The 15,424-nt window shown below is 55.6% G+C and overlaps 5 protein-coding genes across 11 annotated transcripts; 2 read left to right on the plus strand and 3 right to left on the minus strand.

The window, feature by feature from the left end:
• Positions 1–284: 284 nt before the first annotated feature.
• PV07_02516 lies at positions 285–2,275 on the minus strand. 4 transcript variants are annotated; one of them, XM_016389131.1, is made up of 3 exons: positions 1,423–2,275; positions 1,280–1,354; positions 285–1,121 (listed from the first exon to the last, which is right to left on the minus strand). In XM_016389131.1, exons 1-2 carry the CDS (start codon positions 1,827–1,829, stop codon positions 1,294–1,296), a joined length of 468 nt encoding a protein of 155 aa, XP_016251033.1. In that variant the 5' UTR covers positions 1,830–2,275; the 3' UTR covers positions 285–1,121; positions 1,280–1,293. The 4 variants fall into 4 exon arrangements, with proteins under 4 accessions (XP_016251033.1, XP_016251035.1, XP_016251034.1 ...); XM_016389133.1 differs by having other exon boundaries at positions 285–1,910; positions 2,034–2,275; XM_016389132.1 differs by having other exon boundaries at positions 285–1,974; positions 2,034–2,275.
• Positions 2,276–2,978: 703 nt separating this feature from the next.
• Positions 2,979–5,501, plus strand: PV07_02517 (uncharacterized protein). Its single transcript, XM_016389134.1, has 4 exons — positions 2,979–3,508; positions 3,633–4,502; positions 4,607–4,898; positions 4,956–5,501. The coding sequence occupies exons 1-4, from the start codon at positions 3,468–3,470 to the stop codon at positions 5,130–5,132; spliced, it is 1,380 nt and encodes a 459-aa protein (XP_016251036.1). The 5' UTR covers positions 2,979–3,467; the 3' UTR covers positions 5,133–5,501.
• A 377-nt stretch (positions 5,502–5,878) lies between these two features.
• PV07_02518 lies at positions 5,879–9,096 on the minus strand. Of its 4 annotated transcripts, none has more exons than XM_016389137.1 (3): positions 7,983–9,096; positions 7,263–7,881; positions 5,879–7,204 (listed from the first exon to the last, which is right to left on the minus strand). In XM_016389137.1, the coding sequence occupies exons 2-3, from the start codon at positions 7,779–7,781 to the stop codon at positions 7,157–7,159; spliced, it is 567 nt and encodes a 188-aa protein (XP_016251039.1). In that variant the 5' UTR covers positions 7,782–7,881; positions 7,983–9,096; the 3' UTR covers positions 5,879–7,156. The 4 variants fall into 4 exon arrangements, with proteins under 4 accessions (XP_016251039.1, XP_016251040.1, XP_016251038.1 ...); XM_016389138.1 differs by having other exon boundaries at positions 7,263–7,395; positions 7,447–9,096; XM_016389136.1 differs by having other exon boundaries at positions 5,879–6,524; positions 6,572–7,204; positions 7,263–9,096.
• A 1,611-nt stretch (positions 9,097–10,707) lies between these two features.
• PV07_02519 (uncharacterized protein) lies at positions 10,708–12,475 on the plus strand (the record flags this gene model as incomplete). The annotated part of the gene is made up of 2 exons (XM_016389139.1): positions 10,708–11,710; positions 11,817–12,475. The coding sequence occupies 2 exons, from the start codon at positions 10,708–10,710 to the stop codon at positions 12,473–12,475; spliced, it is 1,662 nt and encodes a 553-aa protein (XP_016251041.1).
• A 469-nt stretch (positions 12,476–12,944) lies between these two features.
• On the minus strand, positions 12,945–15,314 carry PV07_02520 (uncharacterized protein). The gene has a single exon (XM_016389140.1). It carries the CDS (start codon positions 14,900–14,902, stop codon positions 13,271–13,273), a length of 1,632 nt encoding a protein of 543 aa, XP_016251042.1. The 5' UTR covers positions 14,903–15,314; the 3' UTR covers positions 12,945–13,270.
• Between the last annotated feature and the right edge of the window lie 110 nt (positions 15,315–15,424).

The following is a 15,424-nucleotide window of genomic DNA, read 5'->3' on the forward strand; positions in this document are numbered from 1 at the left end:
TTGGCTGTTCCGCCCTCTTAGCTGAACCGAGATACTCGAGCAAAACAGAAGTCTTCCGTTCCTCGCACAGTTAGAAGACTATCTCTGCGGCTGCAGCCAGAGGCGACGGCCGGACGATTCACAGGGGAGGGTAAGAGATTGACTACTTGGGTTAGGAGGGAGGCCCAGATAGGCCTGCGGGTGATTCCGTGCTGAGTCGCATCACGCATTGCGCCATCTGGGGGCAGTGGGCTACCAAGAGGGCACAGACCTTCTGGCGTCCTGTCCATGCAAAGATCCATTCTTGTCTGGACCCTTGCTGGATGAATGCAACTGTGAGCACAAGAGCGAAAGAAGATGAGGATGGATGAGGGACCCATGGGAGGCCGCACGTCATGCTGATTGGGTTTCAAGATAAAGTCTCCTCCATGCTGCGTTTCTGTCGCCGATCTGATCTGGCGATGCCTGTTTTAGGGAGGGCCAGGGAAAGGAAGACGCCCTAATGACAATGGTGAAAGTCAAGCAGGTTTTTCTGTCGCTGACCATCGTAGATTTGCCGCTTCAGGGTATGTTGTAATAACAACGCTGCCATTTTCTTAAAGCTAACATGCACTCGCTGAGCTTTTGGAGCTTGGAGAGCGGCAGAACGAACCACGGCCATCTATTGGTGGAGTTGCGGCCGTGGAGTGGCTCCTGCTGGCGGGCGAAGGACGATGAGCGAAATCGAGGAGAACTGTCGATGGTGTGGGGCAAAGCATGGCGAAAAGGCAGGTCGAGGTCCGAGGGCCGCATTGCAGATGACAGCATTATTTGACTATCGTAGTCGGTTCGATTAAATGCATGGCGCCCTACGCTGGAGGCATCGTTCAAGTGTGTGGACTGCAGAGTACGAGTAGTCCTGCTGTTGTGGCCACTTGTATCCTCCTCTATGGCAGTTCCAGTCTAGCAACCTCTGCACCTTGCAGCGACCTCTGATTGCTGCTTTCGATCAAATTGGTTTGAGGATTGGAGGAGACTTGGTGGCGGGCTTGTCAGTGGGATGCGGAGCTAGCGGCGAATCGAACTTCTAAGGAAAGAGAGGGTGGATAAGAAGGTGGAGACTGTCGTTTTTCGTGAGGGCGCCAACGAGATGGAAACTGCCGCTGGGAGGAATCAGCATGACAAGCAGAGCGTGTTCGTGTAAGAGAGACATCTGTGACAACGGATATGTTCGTGGTGTACTGTAAAGTCTGTTCAACATCACCCACCCCTCCTCTTTCACACTTGACGGTCAGGTGGCCGGTGGGCATGGTCGTCTCACATGAAAGGTTTGACTCAGATTGTGAGGCTGGTGCTGAGCACTTGACACAAAACAAACTTTGTTGCTTGTCGAGATCTGTGGTTGGCAAAGGTCAGAGGACGGTTTTGGCCTTGGTCGGGAATTCTAAAGACGGGAGCACCTGCGTCAAGAGGCGTTTTTTGGCCCTCGAAGGACATTTTCGGGCTTCAGGCCCTTGTACCACATGCATGACCTCCCGCCATTGAGGAACTTGTTCGCTGTGACTCCGTAATCCAGTCTGCCCGTGACGCTGCATTGAATTTTTTTTTCTAATGCTCCCTTTCCCTCGCCCTCTGACGTTCCGGACAGGTGGTCGCCCTCCGATCACTGGCTGAGGCGGAGTCTCATGGGAAGGTGATCCAGAGGGTTTGATCCACCAGCATGTGCTCGCATGTCCTCGCTTGCGACCCGGGGTGTGAGAGGAGATTGATGGGCGAGGATAATGAGGACGAGAGGATGAGGAAGCTTGGGAGGGGGATGCGCCCGCGCACAGGCCGCCGTCATCGGCGGCAGAGGTCTTGGAGAAGCTCATTGCTTGATAGTAGCCGCTCTGGTTAAATGATGCCTAGGCGAGCAGGCGCCCGGGGGCTTGCTGCAGATGATCACGGTCTGACTAGAGGCAATGGTCAACATCGACTTGGACCATTGTAGCGAGGAAGGCAAAATATTTGCTAGGCCTTCCCGCATCTTGTCAGGCATCCTGGTCAGGTCGAGCTGAGAGAGATTACCTAGGTACCTTTTTTGAGCTCTGGGCTGCGCTGGGTGAGTGACCGGTGAGTTTTTGGTGGGAAATGGGAGATTTTGGGTTTCCGGGGTCAGATCAGGCATGGCAAGGCGGATGGAGACTCGAGAGACAGGATCGACTGGCCAACGTGGAGGCATCACAACAGGACGGGGTGACTTGAGGCTAGAGAGTCGAGACTTTGCAGAAGATGTACTTGGTGGACGACGGCGAGTAGTTGCTGCTTTGCTTTTGGGGGGGAACTGGTTGCTTGCGTGCTGGAGACCAACTACCCTGAAGCGATTAACACTGCTACGACTATTACTAGCCACCTAGGGCCTACTGACTACCTAACATTGCTTTGGGCGGCCAAGGTTGACGGTTGACCTGCAGCGGGCAACCCACCCACCACCACCATCACCACCATCCAGCGGCCATGCACCCATGCTGACATCCCTCTGATGCCTGTGCTTGTGCTCGTGCTCGTGCTCGTGCTCCGGTGGTCTTGATGCCCTCGGTGCCTCCCCCCAAAGTCCTTTTTTGATTTTCGTAAATGAACCCTTGTTCGTACCTAGTACCCACACCCTGGTCAAGCCACCCAGCACCCCATCCATTCCCATGCCCTCCACCCCCCATCGAATCCTCGGCCAGGCTAAACCATTGACACCCCCTCGTCGCTTGACTGCCCCTCCCCTCCATCATCGACATCGAAAACAACCCCCCCCTCTCCCCCCTCCCTCGCACCAAAGCCCCCCCCCCCATCTCAACTGTTGCTGCAGGTGCAGGTGCAGTTGCTCAAGGCTCAAACCACGCAAGCCTGCAGCCGCCATGGCTGAGACCCAATCATCACCCCGGCCGGCGACATCCACTCCCACTTATGCGGCTAACGAGCTAACAATTGACGCTCATCACAAGCTGCCCTTCTTATTCTGGGGTGTTTAAGCCGAAAACAAATCCTCACCTCATGCGAACTGCGAACTCGTCTGCAAGCTCACGTTTGTGGTTCTGAGGGTGCAGGCTGGCGGAATTGCAGGGCGTCAGTGCAAACAGCCATCAGCCAACTGCCCTGTGTCTTTCACTCTCGCTTTTCCCTCTTCACTTGCCCACCGTCACTAGCCAGACAGGTCTTGATGCATTACTGCATTCGCCATTACCCTTCGAGACCTGTCGACCTGAAATCTTAGGCTCCGTGCCCTTCCCCATATTTTTTTTTATTTCTATCGTTCACCTGCCTCGATCACTTCGGTCTGATCCCTCTCCCTCCTTGTCTTTCATTACCCTCACATCCTTCATGTCCTCGCAATAATCTGCTCTCGTCTTTGCTTGCTCGTCCTGTTTCTTGCCGGGGCCCATCCTTGAGTGGTTCCACCACTCTTACTGTCGTTATTGTCCGCTTGTCATTAACTTGTCCAAGTGACACGAGACCCAACACACATCGTCACTCCAGCCATGGACTCAACGACGTGGTTCAAATTCTTCGTCATCTACTTGTGAGTGATTGCCTGACCCCCCAGCTGCCTCCAGACCTGCAACCCATCTTGGCACCCTCGGCAGCAGGGTCGAGGGGAAGACCAGCCAAACCCGAGAAAAGCCAGCCCAGCTAACCGAATGTAGCCTCTGGCGCTATGTCCGCCTCATTGTCAACCTGTGGGCCTTCTGGACTTTCAAGCCGATCCCCATCCCAGAAAATCCCACTCTTTGGCCATCAGATGTCACGGTCATCTTGCCTACCCTGGACGGCGAGGGAGAGGAGCTGGAGAAAACCATCGCCTCAATCATGGAGAACGAGCCCAAGGAGTTGATTCTGGTCACAATCGATGAGAACTTGACCAAGGCAGAGCGGACCATGGAGAAGATGCCGGCCGCCAAGTACCACCGCATCCGTTGCATGTCGGTCAAGCATGCCAACAAGAGACGGCAAATGGCTCGAGCCATCCCCGAGGTCACCACTGAGATCATCGTCTTTGCCGACGACGACGTCACGTGGCCCCCTCGGACTCTCCAGTGGATGCTGGCCCCATTCGAGGACAAGAGATACGGAGGAGTGGTCACCTGTCAGCGGCTGCGACGGGCCGAGAATCCCACCTTCTCTCAGCGTATCTACGGTTTCCTAGGAGCACTCTACCTGGAGCGTCGAAATTTTGACTGTGCGGCCACCACTCACGTCGACGGAGGCGTTCCATGCTTGTCCGGCCGGACCTGTGCCTATCGGACAAGCATCCTCCAGGACATCAATTTCACCAATGGATTCACAAATGAGAAGTGGTGGTTTGGCCAATTCCAGCTCAATGCTGACGACGATAATTTCCTTACGCGCTGGATGGTCTCGCATCGGCACGAAACCTACATGCAGTACCACCCCGAATGTGAAGTGCTGACCACACTCGAAAACAACCCAAAATTTCTCAAACAATGTTTGAGGTGGGCGCGCAGTAATTGGCGCAGCAACCTCACCAGCATGTTTGCTGAACGTCATATTTGGCTGTAAGTTTGGTTCCTAACCCCAGCGGGCCCCCTTTGTGGGAGATTCCCCCCCTCGGTTCTTTCGAGAGATCTTGGCAACTGACCCTTTTGGCCCCCCTTGCTAGTCGACAACCTTATAGCACGTACGCAGTTCACGTCACGACGTTGATGCCGCCTGCCATAATCGGAGACGGACTTCTCTGGCTCTATTTATGCAAGGGCGTTCGTGACTGGCCAGCCGACCAAGCCAAGAGTGCCATCTGTGCTTTTGCAGCTTGGATGATATTCTCCAAGTTCATTAAGCTGGTCACTCACTTTGTCCGCTATCCCGTCGACATATTCCTGTGGCCGGTCTCTATCCTCTTCGGATGGTTTCATGGCGCCATCAAGGTCTACGCTGTAGTGACGTTGGGCGTGGTGAGTTTTGCTGACGAGATTCCGGACGCACTGACTGCAGCTAACACATGGCATCAGACCACCTGGGGCAGTCGACCTAACGCCGACGCCAGCGACTCTGGAAGAATGATCCGCCAAAAGAAAGCACATTGCTACGAATCGGGAGACGAAAAGTTGCACGAAAAGCTTCTACCTGTCGACGAGATGATGACCTACGCCAACGACCAGAAACACTACCAACCTCCCTCCGCATAACTCTCCTCTCCTCGTATTCCTGATGAATAAACTCGAATTACTTCGTGACCGAGCCTACTATTGACAGGTTGCCAAGTGAGGCAATACATTTTTCTTACGAACCCCAGATTTTTACGGTCGGTCGAATTGTTGATGCGTTCTTTCTATAAAAAAAAACAAGCACATTCTTTCGAAAAGTTCAAAATGGGAGATATGTCAAAATTGAGACTAAAAAGGACGGCAGATGGGAAGGTGGGAGGCATTCTCTTCGATCCACAAAAGCTCAGCAAAGTTTTCACACTTTGTGTCTTGTATTACCCCGGAACAGGAGCCGGATTTCACATCAAAAAACAAAATAACGGGGGGGAACTTGGACGCTCTTTTACCCGGGGGAGGGGGGGGGGGGTCAAAACACTTTCTTGATCACTTTCACGTTCAATTCGATCACCAAGGACTTGGAAGGCGGTTTTCCAAGCTCCTTTTCTCTTGCACCTGCATTCCCGAGGGGAGCTTGGGGCTTGCTTCATGACTTGATATTGTAAATAGCGGGTTTTTACTTTCATGATGGGACACGATGGGTACGGGAAACGAAGCATGGGCCTGGAAGCGCATGAAGCGAAACAAATGGATGGGCGGATGGACTCTTATTTTAATCTGTGAGTGCCTTCTTGTTATGGCCTGGAACGACGGGACGGAAATGCAAAGGCAACTGTGGATTGTGGTGGGCATGGAAGGGGCTTCTAATCACTCGTTTTCCTTTCCCCATTCTTTTTTTCTGCACACAGCGAGCTGGAAATTTGTGGGTTGAGCGACGGACATGACATGACGGACAGCGTGACGAATGACAGACAGATCTCTCAAGTTTTCTCTCAGACTGGGCGGCTAATACTGAAATTGAATTTGTTTCCTGCACCGAGTGACTGACAGCCTGCCTGCTCCTTTTTTGCGGCTTGACTTTTCGTTTTCCGCTCTATTCCCTGCCGTGAGTAATAACAGGTGACGGTAGAACTGTTTGAGGATTTCGTGGCCCAAGGAGGAGGAGGAGGAGGAGGAGGCGGCGGAGGGCATTGCTGTCGTTGCTCTCTGGTGGCCCCGGCCTTTTTCTCAGTCAGTCCCACACCCCGTTGGTGCCGTCACGGCTCAATCTCTCAAACGATCCCGTGGGCTCGGAATCCAGACCCAGGGACCCCCGAAAGTCTATCCGGACGGCAATACCGCCGTGGACCGAAGACCACTTGGCCCTGATCGATTTCCTCCCGAAGCCCTTTTGTCGGTGTTGGATTCATTTGGAGCCCCTTGCTTTCTGGTCTTGGTTGGTGTGGTGTTGTTCCTCCTCTTCCTGCTGTGTTCTTGTGTCGCGTTGGCTTGTTCTCGTCCACTTCTCTAATGTGGGGTTGGGTGAAATACCCAGCCCTAGGGGATCAGTCTTCCACCCGCGTTTGCCAGTGGGTTCCACGCACTGACGATCTGAACTGGCGGCCGTGGCGACGGCGCTGGATCGTGAAGGAGCGGACGCTTGGGACTGAGCAGCATAAAAAAGTCACTTCACCATCGACACGCCGGACGTACCTTTTCTTTACCAACTTTTCTGTTGTGTTCCTCTCCGCTCGTCTGCCTCTTGGCTTGTGCATCCAAGGTCGTGTGACACCGGCAGAGACTGGATCTGCAAGGCTTTCTTCAGGCAGACAGTCGTGGTTTCTTTCCCTGCTCTGTTCCTGCTCCTGCCGACAGCCAGCCCAATTCCTCTTCAGTGTCACTCATCGACTGGAGGTCCACAAGCAGCAGAAACCGTATACACTTGCCCATTATCCCAATGATGACTCGTTTATTGTCGTCTGCCGATCTTCTTGACATGGAAACCATTTCCAAGGCTGCATCCCCCAAGACTCGTATTCTCTTGCGTTCATGCAGGAGCTGCAGCTGCTGTGTAACAGAGGCGTCGATAGCTTGAATTGTTGCACGACGTCCCATGCGAAAGGGCGGTGTTCATGCTGTGTAACATTGTGGTTCGGTGGCGTTCGAGCGTGGCTATCTCTCTGACCGGGTCAAGGCGTGGATGGCTTGGCTGCTTGTGTCACGGAGACGTGACAAGTCTACGGCCTCGTTAATTATGGGTTCCGGATACCGATGGGGGATGGATGGCCAACTTACCAACCACATGTTCGAGCTCGTGCTATGCCGGCTGGGGTAGGACAGCATAATGCAAGGGTTTCCCACAGAATCCCTTCCCTCTGGTTCGTGTTCTCTCGCCATCGAGCACCCATTCTCGTTTCCTTTGCCCTCCCTGAGGCTGTTAGGACGACATAGTTCATGCGCCGTCCTGCGGGCTACACACCATCTTCTCTTGTTGAGGCGAGGATATCTGCACTTTACACGACTTAGCGTCGGCGTGCACGTCGTAAGGTTGTAATTGGTGGATCGGCCACAGGATAGGTTCTCGGAGCGCTTCGACGGCGGGACGAGAGTGCAGAGAGAGGTTCGGCCTGGCACTGGCACCCTGTTGTGCGTGCTGCCAAGTGTACACCTTGTGCGAATTCCTCTCCAAGGCTGCAGGTTCGCGACGAGGCTTGCTAGTATGCCCGGAATTGGCTCTCTGCAGTAGTCCCGCCTTTCACTGAGTGAGGCTTCTTGTGGGCTTGTGGAGTTGCAGTCCCAGTGGTTTCGTGGCATGAATGGGGAAACAGCTGGACAAGGTTGATTGGGTCAGAATGAGCGTGCTCATATGTGACGACTAGCGGTGTGGCTTGCATGGAGAGGGATGGAGGGATGCCTGCGCTTCCTGTCAGCGGGTACCTGGGTATCAGACTGCGAGCGCTTCTAAACCCCTGTCGTGAGGTCCGTCTGAAGATTCACCAGGACGTAGGTATGTACCGAGTACCATTGGACCCATGGTCACCGAGGGTTCTAGACCACATGAAAATGGCGTTGAGAGGGTAACAGGCAGTTGGACAACTCCCACACGCTGACACGGTGATGGACAATAGACTCCCGTGGAAGATGTTCACGGCAAAAATGACACCTGAGAGTCGCTGGAGACGGGGTCCATCCTCATGGTGGGCAAGGATGGCAAGGATGGGAAGGCCTTTCTTTCGAGGACGAATACCGAGAGGGAATTCCAATGCCGCCGCCGATGCTGCCGCCCAATTGCACCACCATCTTCCAACCACAGATCCCTCTCGGCCTGCTTCAACTCTACTCGGTACAGGGAAGCCTTTCGTTGATGTTGCGGCCGGATGCAAAACAGGGCGCCACTCATTCATGTACTTCCATGGTCCCGACTCTCACTTGCGAGTACATCTGATCCCGCCAACACCACTTATGTACCTAAGTATCTAGGTACTTCCGATCCTGCAGCTCTCGCATGAAGCCAGTCTTTCCTTCTCTCTGATTTGTTCTGGCTCAATTGGCGAGCTGCTGCTCGTCGATGGCCTGTGGGCTTGTGAGGAGTGACGGAGCCATTGCGAGGGCGGTCGTGGTCCAGGCCACTCCCAGCATCCTTGCTAAACCAAGCACGATGGAATGGCTCTGCCGCGTCCTCGCGTCGCAGCAGAATTCGGCACGGCTCGGGGCTACTGCCTTCCTGCACCATGTCCAGCAACACCACCAGCGGCTGCCCAATGTCGGCAGTATTCATGTCCTTGGGTTTTCTGCCAGGCCATAGGGGAGCAGGATTCTCGGCACTTCCCAAAAGTAGGGCGCCAACTTGGGATCCAGATTGTGTAACCTGGACGTGCTGTGGAATTCTCCGACCGGCCTTGGGCCGCAATTGGTCCCTTGCCTCGCTCGCCGGTGCCCAACAGGAGGTCTGATCTCGCTCGCGAGGAATTCGGGGACTCTCTGCTGCCGCTGGCGTAGCCTCACATCACCAACCATAAGACGACTGCGAGCGACAAGGCTGCTGCGCTGGGACACTGTCACGTGCGAGGCTGACCACTGGCTGGATGCTTCAACGCGGTAATCTTGTTAAACTGACACAATCCAGGGCCGAAGAAAAGTCTGACTGACTGAAATTATGAGGAAATGTCACTTGAGAACAATTACCACACCACCACCGACCTCCATCCCGTCTGTCCCAGGCCTCAATGGAGGCTGACCCTGGGCAATAATCAGCGCCCCCAATGTTGATGGAGACACGCGACAGAGGTGGGTGGGTACCTGCTTCGAGAAGGATTTGCACCTGCATCAAGACCTGCGAGTCTTCAGAGATGATCATGTACTAATCAATTTCAATAGCTATCGCTTGAAGGTGACCGCCTAGTCTACATCAGTGTGGTGAGGAGACGGCAGCTATCGTCTCTTCTCAGCTTATACCCCGGCCTCGGTCATGGCTATTTCTTGCGTTCAAGCTGCTGACAGGACGTAACCCGTGGTGTCCGGTGGAATGCCCAACGACAGATGTGGTGTTAGCTCGAACATACAGTTCCTTGACTTTGTTTGCTAGCACCGAAAGGGAATCCGGGCATACAACAAGAGTGCTTGCACGGAGTATACCTGCTTTGACTCCACAATTGCTGGGACGGAGAGCGCCGGAAAGTTAAAGACGCAGCAACAAGCTCGCTCGGTGGTCTTGGTCCATCCCATCTGCATCTGATCAGTCGATGAAGCTTTGGGCCGGGACAAGTCGGGACTCTGATCGACGGAGAAGGTCGGCGTCAAGATGCTCTAGCGCATCGGGCCAGAAAGGCAGATGCTTAAAGTGCCATGACCTCCGCGGCGAATGCCAGTCTCGGGGAGCAGCAAACCGAATGATCGATGCAGTTGCCCTCGGCGGAAGCAGCAAACTGCAGGGTACATGCATTTGCTTTGCTTCAGCAGAGGAGAAGGTCGGTTATTGGCGAAGACCACTGAGAAGGGGACAAAACACAGCCCGTCTCCTTGCCTTTTCGGCACATTGAGCATTCATGCCACAGGCGACTGGCTTCACAAAAGGAGGGCTGGGATCGATCTCCATTTGACTGAAAGGTGCTGTTCCTCAAAATGCCGCCAGAAGGGAGAATTCGTGGACCGTCTGACAGCAACTGCAAGGGAGCTTGTTGCCTCCTCCCCACAGCCTCACTTGTCACGGTCCAGGAAGAGAGTGAGCGTCAACTGGCAAGGCGCTTTCATGATACCGTGATCTTTCTTTTGAGTGTGAACACAGGAATCTCGCGGTACTAACCTCGGTGTTGTCTGAAAATCGCGGGGACCGACTATCAACCGCCCGTCAATATCTTGCCCACAATGATGGACAGCATCTCCACGTCTCTCAGGCAGGTTGTGACTTGATCTTTTCAACGTTGCCGTCCGTGATCTGGGAATCTCACAATGTACATACACCCTGGCCAAATATGCACTCCTTGTCTTGATCAGACAGGCGCGTTGTCTGGAATGCCATCGAGCACGGACCGCCGAACCACCAGCGTCCAGGCCGACACATTCCTTCCCTCGAATGCTGAACATCATTCTTGAATTTGACATGCCCTCCTCCAGCGCTCTCGTGGTATGGTAGTGTTTCGGAATAGACCAGCCCATGTTTGTCTCCAAGGTATAAGTCCAGGTCATACTTTTTTTCAGCCTGCCCATCCTTCATTTCGGTAGGCGCCGTTGTATCACAATAATGGCTTTGTATTCCAAATTTGTTCTCCTCTTCTTCTTCTGTTTCACTTCGTGTATCGATTCCATTCTTGCGTCAGCTCCTATCGGTGACTGGGCAGATATCGCGGCGAGCCTGCGCAGCACCTTGGACGCGATCGAACTGTCTCACGCGCAGCATGTCACCCACCGCTCAGGAGCGTCACGTTCGCGGAGAGATGCGATATTTCGAGCAGGCCCCGCGGGTTACTGGAGGCCTTTGGCTCCGAGCCAGCGGCCAGATCCATCGGAGGATTTCTCGGACCAGTTGAACGAGCTGGTTGGAGAGATTGGGAGCGCGATCGAACAGCTGATCGAGTTGCTGGCGTCGCAGTTCAACATTGGAACGCTGTCACCCACGCTTGCCACGCCGCCGCCAACACCGCCAACACCACCACAGACCACCATATTCCCCATCACGAACATCAACACTCCGCCTCCGCTGTCGACGACAATTCTGACAAGCTATGCATCTTCCAGCACAATCAATCCCGCACCATCCACCCCCTCGTCCTCGTCGCCCACCGCCACGTCCACATTCAATCCACAGGCCCCTGACCTCAACGTGGTGTACTACTCGCAAACGGACCTGACGCCTATCATATCGCTGACCCAGGTGTGCAACGACCCTGCCGTCGACGTCGTCATCCTCGCGTTCGTCACCACCCTGCTCTCCGACGGGGGATACCCGTCCATGAACATGGCCTCGAACTGCTGGGCGCCCAACGCCGCTCAACAGGCCGCCGGAGCCACGAGGCTGCTGGACTGCGTTGGCGACGGCTTCGCGAGCAAGATTGCCGCGTGCCAGCAGCAGGGCAAGAAGGTCCTGCTCAGTCTCGGTGGGTCGGTGGGGGACCTGACGATGCCGAGCCAGGACAAAGCGGTCGAGGTCGCCCATACACTCTGGAGTCTGTTCTTGGGCGGCTCCAACGCCAGCCTGACCGCTCTGAGACCTTATGGCGATGTAGTCCTCGATGGGATGGATATTGGTAAGCTTTCCTTCTCGCCTGTGTGGTGGCCCCCCAACCCCGGGACTTTCTACCACGGTTCTCCTGTGTGAGGGATCTCAAAAACTGACGCGTTTTCGTATCGTAGACAACGAGCTACCCTCTGCCGCGACGTATATCCCGGCATTGGTGTCGACGCTGCGCCAACTCATGGCCGCCGACACTTCCAAGGCCTACTACTTGTCCGCGGCACCGCAATGCCCGCGTCCCGACGCCTCGATCCCCGTCGCCAGTCTGCGCAACGACATCGACTTTTTCAGCGTGCAATTCTACAACAACCCGTCCTGCCAGCTGGATGCGGGGCAGGGCTTCATCGACTCCCTCCGCGCGTGGTCCGAGGACCTGCAGGGCGTCAGCGACGACACTCCGAGCACGCAGCGCATGAACAAGCGATCCTCACACGGCAGGAGTGGCGGCGGTGCCCTCCTACGCGCTCGACAGCAAAACCCCCCGACGACCGCGGTCGCGGACGACAATCCATTCCACAACATCAACAACGGCATCACCTCCCCGCGCCTGCTGCTCGGCACGCCCGCCTTCCCCGGCGCGGGCACCGGCTACATCGACGTGGCGCGGTACAAGGCCATCCTCGCGCAGGTCCGGGCCATGGCGCTGCCGAACCTCGCGGGCGCGATGTTCTGGGACGGCGCGTACCAGGAGGTCAGCGCGCAGGTGGTCACCGACGGCGGCGGTGGAAGCCAGAACGTGACCTTTGCGGAAGTGGTCAGGGAGGTTCTGGGGACGTGAGACGGAAAGAGTGGATTGCGAGGGGGGGGAGATGGAGAGGGTCACGGGTTAAGTACGGTACTGGATTCATGGTATTGAAATCCTGGAAGGGAAAGCACGTGGAAGAGCAACCGACAAAGGGCCTTGCTTGGGAGGAGGAGGAGGAGGAGGAGGAGGAGGAGGAGGAGGAGGAGGAGAACTCTGCATTTCATGCGTTCCTCCACACACAAAACAACACAGAAACCAGCGAAGCAACCATCCCATAGTCCCTCTTCCTTTGCGCGCGCGCGAACTTCGAGACTGAGGAGGGCCAACGATACGAGCACGAGATCAAAGTTTATTATCTACGAGTGGCTTTTTTAAGGGGTTCAACACGGAAGAGAGGGGGAGATAGAGAGGGATGGTGAATGCGCAAAGAAATCAAAGTCACGATACACAGAGCATAATGAACGATGAACGATGAACGATGAACGGTCGATGAGTGGATGGATGGATGGATGGACGGGTGATAAAAAGCGAGATGCCAGATAGATGGATAGATGGGATCTACCTCCCTACCTCCCTACCTATCTAGCAGTCTTGCCCCCTCTTTTTTTGGTATCTGATTGACGACATCTCTACATATGTCCCGTACGTAGAAGGCGTCATTGTTTTTTTCCCCCCTTGGCCTATGAATTAATCATTGCACGACTTAATTATCCGTACCATAACTCCAGCGCATCCTAACCTAACCTAACCTAACCTGTCATATCCCAGACTCTGCTCATAAGACAAACTGGGAATGAAGATGCCCTTTCTTTGCAAGCTCTGGCGGTTTTAGTCGACGTTGATCTTGACGTACTCGCCCTCATCCTCGGAGCCGTATTTCTCCCAGTCGCTCATATTGTCCTCCTCGTCGACGCTTGCATGCTGCTGCTGGTGGTGATCCTGAGCCTTGTTCTGGTGGGTGGTGTCCTCGACCTCGTATCTCGGCAGGGTCTCTGTCGTTTCGTTGTGTGGGGCCTCGAACCCGACGGTCTCGGAGCGGTCGTCTCTGTCTCGCTCGGCCTCTTCTTCCTTGGTTTCGCGTTGCTTCTCCTTCGCCTCTGCTGTCTCGCTCATGGTGGAGTCCGCCGGAACAGGCTGTTGGGCTGTGGGGGCTTGCCGTTGAGGTTCCGGCACAGGGTCGGCGTCGTACATGTCCCTGTCCTCATCGTCGGCGGCATCAAAAAGCAGGTCTTTCTCGTTCATGTATGCGTCCTCAGGTCTCTCGTCGGATCGTGCAGGGGAGGGAGACGAGCTACCGCCCACGTGGACTTCTTTCTTCTCAAACGTCTTCTCGACCTTGGGCACGCGGATGACCAGGACGCCGTCGACCATCTTGGCGGTGATGCCCTCGACGTCAACGCTGGCGGGGTCCTTGGAGGTGCCCAAGCGAATGGTCTTCTCAAAGACGCCGGTTTCGCGCTTGCGTCCATCCACAATCAAGTGCGACATCATCTCTTCGTCGACACCGGGCCGGTGGACGACGCCAGCAACGCGCACCACAGAGTGCTCACCATCCCAGTCGACGCCAACGTCGGATTTCTTGGCACCGGGGAGCGATAGGTGGATGATGTAGGCCGAGGAGGTGTCGAAGATGTCGGTTCTTGGTTCAAAGTCGGTCTCGGTCGAGCGCGGAGGTCGAAGTCCCAGGCCTTCGGCGGCAGAGGTCAAGTCGACTCCCAGACGCTCGCCGAGGTTACTAAGAAAATTGCCCAGATCGAAGCCGGATGCTGGGCCCGTCCGACCGCCGGCGAAGGGTCCACCACGTGGTGGGGAGCGTGAGTGAGGCCCATGATGATGGTGCGGTCCTCCACGGCCTCTATGAAAGCCTCCACGGCCACGAAATCCAGCACGTGGACCGTGGCCTTCAGGACCTTCGTGTCCTGGGGGCCCATATCCTGGAGGCCCGTGGTGACCGAAGGGTCCATGAGGGCCAAAGAAGAACGGAGGGGGTCCAAACGGCGGTGGTCCAAAAGGAGGTTGCGCAAATGGAGGTGGTCCCGCCCAGGGATTGTGACCGTGGTGGTGGGAGCCATGACAGCCTCGTCCACCTCGACGGCCGCTGTTGTTCTCCTCGGCGTTGTCCTTGTTGCCCTTGTCTTCGAAGCTTTTGGCGAAGCGGCCACGACCGCGGAAGGGCACGTCCTTACCTTCAGACGCAAGGGTGGAAGGGTCGATCTCAGGAGGGTCCTCGACGTTGGTCTCGGGCTGCTTGCCCTTGGCTTTCTCGCTGGCTTGGGCGGGAGCAGCGGTGGTAGCTTGTGCCCGCGCTTGAGATTGCTCGGCCCCCGGACGAGGAGGCTGCGGCGGTGGAGTGGGCGGGACAGGTCGTCGGTGTTGGGCGAAGAAAGGATGATCTTCGATCCCGGCGACAAAGTCCCAGAAGGGATGGGGTGGTTGATTCAGGTAGTAGATGGGAGGCATCTTGCTTGCTTCAGTCACTAATGTAAGGAATGATAACTAACAGAGATAGATGAGAGGGCAAGCCACAGCAAAGACTAGGCGATGCTTTATAGCACATTACCACCACGGTGTAATTACCCCGCCGCCTAGGCAAACACATTCCCTACGCACGCCCAGGGAAAAGCTTATGCGATGATGGCGGCGACGCAGCTCGAAGCTGCGAGAAGCCGTTGGACGCCACAGGCCTCGAGTGTGGCAGAGGCCGCCTTGGGATTGGATGCCCACGCCATGTGGCACGGATGGTGTGAGCACGGGCGAGTGTCTGGATAGGCGATCGAGGGTGATAGAGGTTCTGGGCTGTCGTTTTGCTGGGTGCCTAGATGGCCGTGCATTTCGACTGGCGGATGGACGAAGGGCTCGCAGGGGGGCAAATTTCTTGGGATGATCTTGGTGCAAGTCCTTGATGCTCCATCGGCTTCTGAGATACGAGTCCGCGCCGATGGAGTGACGCGTCACAGCGTCGTGTGCGGTCCGGATCAAAGT

The sequence above is a fragment of the Cladophialophora immunda genome (assembly GCF_000835495.1).
Source record: "Cladophialophora immunda strain CBS 83496 unplaced genomic scaffold supercont1.2, whole genome shotgun sequence".
NCBI classification, from domain to species: Eukaryota; Fungi; Ascomycota; class Eurotiomycetes; order Chaetothyriales; family Herpotrichiellaceae; genus Cladophialophora; species Cladophialophora immunda.